Consider the following 6,857-nt stretch of genomic DNA (forward strand, 5'->3'; position numbering starts at 1 on the left):
TTACTTTAGAGCCCTCTCTTCAAACCCAGTTGCTGAACTTGTGTGGTACATCCATCCATAAAGACTTTTCTGGTTTCTCCTACTTGGCCCTTTAGAATAATTGAAAATCTCCCCCACTTTATTTGACGAATGGCTATCATCAAATTATAGACAAGGGAAGATTAGAGTAAATAAAAGTGGGGTCCCTGTACCTGCTGTGCAGAGGGCAGTTTCTTTTGATTGCTTAGTTAGGCGCATCTGAAAGGCTGCTATGTATGACTGCCTCTAACTCACCATCTAGTACATTTCGGTCAGAAAGGGCAGAATCTAAGACATACAGCTTCAGCTGTGAAAAATCCCCTACTCTTGTGAGAGGAGAGGAATTTTCCTAACCATAGGAATAAGGGTGCTTTTAAGAAACCACTAAAAACCACTGTTTAAAATGTCTTAGCTCCTCCGTGGAGGGAACTATTTGATGCTGAAATAAGACCACAATATTTTGACTTTGAAAATATTTTATTTGAATAGTAAATATTTATACAGTTGAAACAGTTCTATCGAAGCTTTCTATAAATAGCTAACAATTAAGAAAATAATGTATGTAGAAAAGAGATTGCATTTAAAAGTAAGAGCTGTCGGTTGTACAAGGGCCTTGGGGCCCCTCAAGCAGAATAAAATGGTACGTTGTCTGTAATTCCCTCGATAGATAGAAAAGTTAAAACTTTCAGCAGACCCCTCTAGAAAAAAGGTTCTTTCCTAAAATGCACAGTGAAATGTCAAAAGTGGCAGGGGGAAAGCTCACAAAAAAAAAAAAAAATGAAGAGAAGAATCTGCAATCAAATAATATCATAATCTTCATAATTAATATAAATAAATAAAGAATAAATAACAATTGCCCATAAATCAACATATACATGTAAAGGGAACTCAATAGTCCTACCTCAACAAAGATGATCAAACCAAAAGTCTTCCGTGAAATACTGAGGCAGTTACTACAGCATCTCGTTAAAACACCTCCCGCCGCCCCAAAAAAAACAATCCCCAACAGACAACAGGTCAAGGCATTTGTGGCTATACTAAAGAAAACTCTTTTTTAAGCAATTTGATTTGTTCACATACAAAAAGGTAAAGCCAGACTCCAGCAGTTCACAAGCCATAATAAAGCTAATCGTGTGGGGAGTTCAATTTACAGCCTGTGAAATATAAAGGCATTTATTCCTCAAGATTCACCCAAAACAACCCGTACGCTACAGACATTGAGAGCAGAGATTGGTAGGCAGAGCAAACCGCATTTTCTAGACCATGAACACAGCGAATACTAGCAAGAAAAACAGCTTTGCCCCTCAAAGGGAGGCGTCCAACCACGAAACAAACGTATACAACATTTTTTTTCCTCCCCTGTACAGAAAGAGACGGACTCCTGTTGCGCCATGGGGGCTGGGGGGGGGCACAACGCAAAAGGGGTGGGGTCCAAAGGAGTCACAGCAAGAAGACCAGGGTTACCGTCACGCCACACCGAGAGAAGCGAAGACACTTTCACCCCGGAATGGGGGTAGGGACCCCCCAGATCAGGCATGGGGTGCGCGCTCTCTTTGTGGGTCTCCAAGTGAAGGCACAGTTCTGGGGGCCCCGGACCGAGGGCGCACTTTAGCAGGCCGGACGCACGGGCACCTGAAGGAGAATCACCTGTCTATTCTCAGACGGGTGGCACTTGTTGATATGCCGCGTCAGGCCCGGGGAGCTGTAGAAGGTGGCCGGGCAGTACTTGCAGGGGAACACCTGGGCAGCGTGCAGCAGGCGCAGGTGGCGCTCCTGGCCGCCCTTGCTGGGGAAGGTCTCCCCGCACACTGGGCACAGGTGGCACTCGGCGGCCGAACTCAGACCCAGCACGCCTGCCCCCTCGCCGTCGCCCGAGGCCTCCTGGGGCGCCTTTTCATCGGGCCCCGAGTAGAAAGCCAGGATGTCCTCGGCGGGGGGCGGCGGCGGCGGCGCGCCTTTGGCCTGTAGCGCCTGGTGATGTGCCAGCAGGTGCTTGCGCAGATAGGCCTGACGACGGAACTTCTTGGCGCAGTGGTGGCACTCGTAGAGCCCGTCCTCTGAGCCTGACTCGGATACGCCGCCGGGGCTCGGCGTGTCCCGATCGCTGCTGCCGCCGCCGCCACCCGCAGCCTCGCGCGCCTCCGCCCTAGTGGTGGCTTCTGGCTCCGGCGCGCGAGCCGCCGCGGGCGCCGGCCGCGGTTTGTGCCAGCGGCGGTGCGAGGCCAGGTTGGCCGGGCAGCTGAAGACCTTGGCGCACTCGGGGCAGCGGTACTCCACGCGCACGATGCGCGAGCACTTGTGCTGCGCCAGCGCGAACGGGTCGGCGTACTCCTCCTTGCACAGCTGGCAGATGAACTCGCCCAGGGGTCGAGTCGCGCCCCCCGCGCGACCCCGCGGCGCCTCCACCGGGCCCTCCTTGATCTTAAGCCCCAACACCGGCGACGTGGTCACCTCGTCCTCGAAGTGCAGCTTACGGATGGCCTTCGGCTTTTTGGCGCTCGGGGCCTTGGCTGCCTTGGCGGGCGGCTCTGCAGCGACAGCGGCGGGAGGCGCGGGTCGTTTGCCCGGGGGCCGCAGGGCCGCGGCGGGGGACAGTGGAGGACCCGGCCCAGGACCGCGGGCCGCCTCGGCGCCGGCGGAGAACGCAGTGCCCATCTTGAGCTCGGCGGGCGCGAAGAGCAGCGCGTCTCCGCCGCAGGTGCCGCCGCCGCCGCCGCCGCCGCCAGCGCCGTTGGCGCCGCCGCCTCCCCCTGCGAGCAGCGCGGCGGGCGTGGGGAAGGACTCGGCGGACACCGGCGAGCCCAGGTTGAAGCTGCGCTCGAAGTACTTGTGCTTCTCGTGCTCGCGGCTCACCGGCCGCGTGGGACTGTAGAGAGGCGCGGGGTGCGCAGCCTCCGGGTTGCCGAAGTGCGCGGCCCGCGGGCCAGGCGGGGGTGGCGGCGGGCCTGGCGCGCAGGCGAGCGCGGCGGCGAGCGCAGCATGGGCGCGCTCCGCGAGTGCTGGAGGTGGCGGCAGCGGTCCGGGGCTAGGCACCGGGGGCTCGGCGCGGGCGCCCCCGCAGCCGGGTGACAGCAGCAGCGCGCGGTCACTGTCCTCGCCGCCGCGGACCCGGTAGGACACGGGCGTGGACTTCTTGCTGCGCTTCACCAGGAACCCGCGGGGCATGTTGGCGCGGTGCAAAGGGCGACGCACTGGCTGGGTCCCACCTCCGTGCTCGGCCCCGGCGGCCCTCAGTGCCCCCAGCCCATCGCCTGCACGCGGCGGCTTTGGGACTCGCGCGGTGCCCGCGGCTGCTGGCCCGGCTCTGCGCTCCGCACGCGCGTCCCTGTCCCCGGGCCCGGGCGCCGCTCCCTTTTAACGGGGGGAGGGGGCCATTGTTCTCGCCTCCCGCTTCCCCCGGAGCCAATCAGCGCGTCCGCAGCTCCTCCGCCGACGAGGGCGGGAGGGCGACAGAGCGGCAAAAAAGGGGCCGGGACTCGAGGGTCGCCCGGTAGGTGCGGCAGATGTACCTGAGGGCGCGGGGCCCCAGCGCGCGCCCCTCGGCCGCCCCGCCCCGCCGCGCCCGGCGCCGCCGCCCCGCCTGGCCCAGGCACACGCCCGGCCCCGCCTCCCTTCACGGTCTGCTGCTCCTCTATGGGGAGGCGCACGTGCCTGGGCTTTGTGTGTCTCCTCCGGGGGGCGCGGAGCCGCCAAATGGGCCCGTCCATCAGCACGACAATGTGCGCCCCCCTCCCGCGCGGGGATTACCCGCGGGTCGCGAGCTAAATAGCAACAAAGGAGAAGAATGGCCCCAAATATGTCAGGAGGGTTCAATCCGCGAGCCGGAGCCCAGGGGGAAATTGGGCGCGCTGATGGGGTGGGGGCAGGGGCGACCCGAGGGCCGCGGCTGCGGCGGGAGAAGGGCGCGGGAGCCCGGCGCGCTGTATGGAAAATCATCGGCAACGGGAATGCGCTACTGAAGTCGGGACAGCCAGTGGCCGGCCGGTGCCCTGGGGTTCGGAGAGTAAACACAGAGCCTGCGGGCTTCGGCGGAGCGCAGCGTCTGGGCTCACAGGCTCAGCCTGCCGGCGAGCCTCAAAAAGCTTCTCTCGAGTTGGAGAAACTGTTGGCATAGCACGTTTTCGATCATCCCCGGATGCGGGGCTGCAGCCCTGGCCTGCTGGCTGGCTTCCAAAAGGAACTCGAATGTCCGAAGTTCCTTTCCTTTCCCTAATATCCCTGAAGCCGGAGGCTTGGCATCCTTGCCTGGGTCGGACCCAGGCTTCAGGAGCCTCCTCGCTGCCCAGGGAATAGGCAACGGGCAATGCCTGTGGAGTTGACCCAAGCGGGCCACGCACGGTGAAGTTGGTTTCCACCCTCTGCGCAGCCTCATGCATTTTCATTCTGAGCGGGCATTTTGTCTGTGGGTTGACATCAGATGCTAAATCAAGGGCTCCAATCAAGGCGCTGTGAAATAAAGCAACGGCCTGTCTGGTCGCCACCCCCCCCCCAGCCGTGCCCCCTTCACCTTTGTGAAGGAAATTAACCTCCCGCTATTGAGCGCGGGTCGCGGCCAATCTGGACGCAAAAGAGACGCGTGCTGCCGGGGGTTGGGGGAGGTGGGGGTGGCCAATCTGTCCTCAGAGGGAGCCTGCAGCCTGAGAGGACCAGCCGCTTCCCCACCCCCGCACCCCGCCCGTGCCACTGGGAAGAGACAACAACGAAGGACACCCCTGGTACACACACACACACCACTCGACGCCGGATTTGGACCCAGACCCGACAACTTGTCTAGGGATCTCTTCCCTGCCCAGGACTGAGGAAACACAAAAGATTGCTTTTCTCAGGGAAAGGAATAGATCCCTATGAAGTCCGTCACCAGGGAACAAATAGCCAAGACTCATCAAATGTCATAGCTGTGGAGAATGTCACTTTACTCGGAGAGAAACATTTTTTTCCCTTGAAGTGAGCCTAGATTTTTGCTGAGTTTGACTTACGATTAAATTCCACTGAAGGCATTTAATTGTTTTGGGGTTTCCCTCTGAAAATACCCTGGCTTGGAAACTAAATACAGTTGTTTTTTTTTTTTTCAACAGAATCCACTTGAGTAATAAATTGTAATGGGTACAGTTGTTAAGGTGAGTTAACTCAGAGGAAAGAAATCTTATGATTTTATGTCTGTGATTTTTTTAAAAACCACCAACTGAAGAGAGAAAAATATATAAACTGCTGTGATGGGTGCTAGGTCTTTAAGAAGTTAGAAATCCTAAAATGAATTACAATCCATGAATGTTTCGATCTGAAAAATAACGTATTTCTTTGCTCTTTTGAGTGCTGATTAACACTGCTGATGAAGTTAGAAGAGAGAAGGAGAGAGAGGGAGATTCCAAGACAGCTTTGGCCAATTTTATTTTCTAATTACGAAACCCACCTTGGTTGTAGAATAATGGGGCGGGGCTCGATGGGCTACCCCTATCAGGATATTTAGTCTTGGGTATGTAACACACTTTTTAATTCAAAAGGCTACCGGAAGAGTTCGTCGCCTAGTGAGTTCTTATACACAAACAAACAAACAAACAAACAAACAAACAAAAAAACACCCATTAATAACTGTAAAGAAGGTGTGTGTTTGTTAGATGGATGGGGGTGCCTATGACCAACAATTGAAAAAAAACAAAAAATTAAATTAAATTTAAAAAACCTTGTTCGAGGTAATTCAAACAGGGCTTTTGATTTAGCCAGAGAAATCTATGCAGATATTCAATGAATATTTTTCACGCCGGTACAGTTAAAATAAATGGAAACTTGGAAAGTCCTGGAACACTTAGTCTGCGCACTTGGACACGTGCTCACACCAGCCGCCCTTCAGTTGGTGCAGTCCAGCACCGGTGGTGATTGGTCTGTGGGATTTCCCCGAGCTTGTCTGCCTGCAGGGACCCGAACACCTACCTATTCCTGAGAAATGTCTTCCCCTGGGAAGAGCAAAGTTAGCCCGCGGCCTGCATCTCCACACTGCAATTCAGAATACTGGACGCCAGAGTAGCGGTGGAGAAACATTGAGCTTTACTTTGCCTTCTTTAAGGAGGCCTTAATAGGGATCGGTGGGAGGCTGAGCACCCAAATATCCCAAGTGGACTCCAAGGTGAGGACTCCTCTCCTTTCATGGATGGAGGACATCAGGCTCCCAGCCCCCCCGCCCCGCCCCCCCCCCCAGGCCTCTCCAATTCTTGTCCTTTCTGGAAGGTGGGTACCAGTTTCTAAGGCTGCAGAGCTGGAGGCCGGCTGGGCTCGCTCCCATCATCTATTCCTGTGGATGCAGCTGCCGTCTGGACAAGCATCGGGACAAGTGCTGTGACCACCAGCACTGCTCCGAAAGAAAGCTGAGACCGCTGAGAGTTTCTAGAACTTGGGAGTCTGGGTACTGAGTACAGACTTGGGGAATTTAGCCGTGGCTTTACAGCTGTGTTAACAGCTTTGACCACTCAGAAGGAGGAGACCCACAGGTCAGGGGTCTCAGCCCTCCGCCGTACAGGGAGAGTTTCTGGGGACACCAGGGTTGTGTGTGTCGGGGTGAGGGTCCCCAGTATTCTCTGTGGTTCTGCTGCAGCCTTTTCTCTTGACTTAACAGAAGCTCCCAACCATGGCCCCCGGTTCCCACAGGACACGACTTGAAGGCACTGCGTCCCATGTCCACTGCCAGGTCCTGGAAGAGCCGGAGTGCAGAAGCTTTGTGTTTGCAGGAATGAAGGGTTGTCTTGTCAGTCCCAGGAGCACGCGAGAGACACGCGCAGGCGGGATGCCGCCGCCCCTCCCGGCCCAGTCCGGCCTCTGGGCACCTTCCGGGCCTCCCCGCCCCGTAG

At 56.6% G+C, this 6,857-nt stretch overlaps 1 protein-coding gene across 1 annotated transcript; it reads right to left on the reverse strand.

Annotated features, from left to right (window-relative positions):
• Nucleotides 1–476: 476 nt before the first annotated feature.
• Nucleotides 477–3,341, reverse strand: Insm1 (INSM transcriptional repressor 1). Its single transcript, XM_028757222.1, has one exon. The coding sequence runs from the start codon at nucleotides 3,181–3,183 to the stop codon at nucleotides 1,627–1,629; it is 1,557 nt and encodes a 518-aa protein (XP_028613055.1). The 5' UTR covers nucleotides 3,184–3,341; the 3' UTR covers nucleotides 477–1,626.
• Between the last annotated feature and the right edge of the window lie 3,516 nt (nucleotides 3,342–6,857).

The sequence above is a fragment of the Grammomys surdaster genome, unplaced genomic scaffold (genome assembly GCF_004785775.1).
Source record: "Grammomys surdaster isolate TR1022 unplaced genomic scaffold, NIH_TR_1.0 129, whole genome shotgun sequence".
NCBI lineage: Eukaryota > Metazoa > Chordata > Mammalia > Rodentia > Muridae > Grammomys > Grammomys surdaster.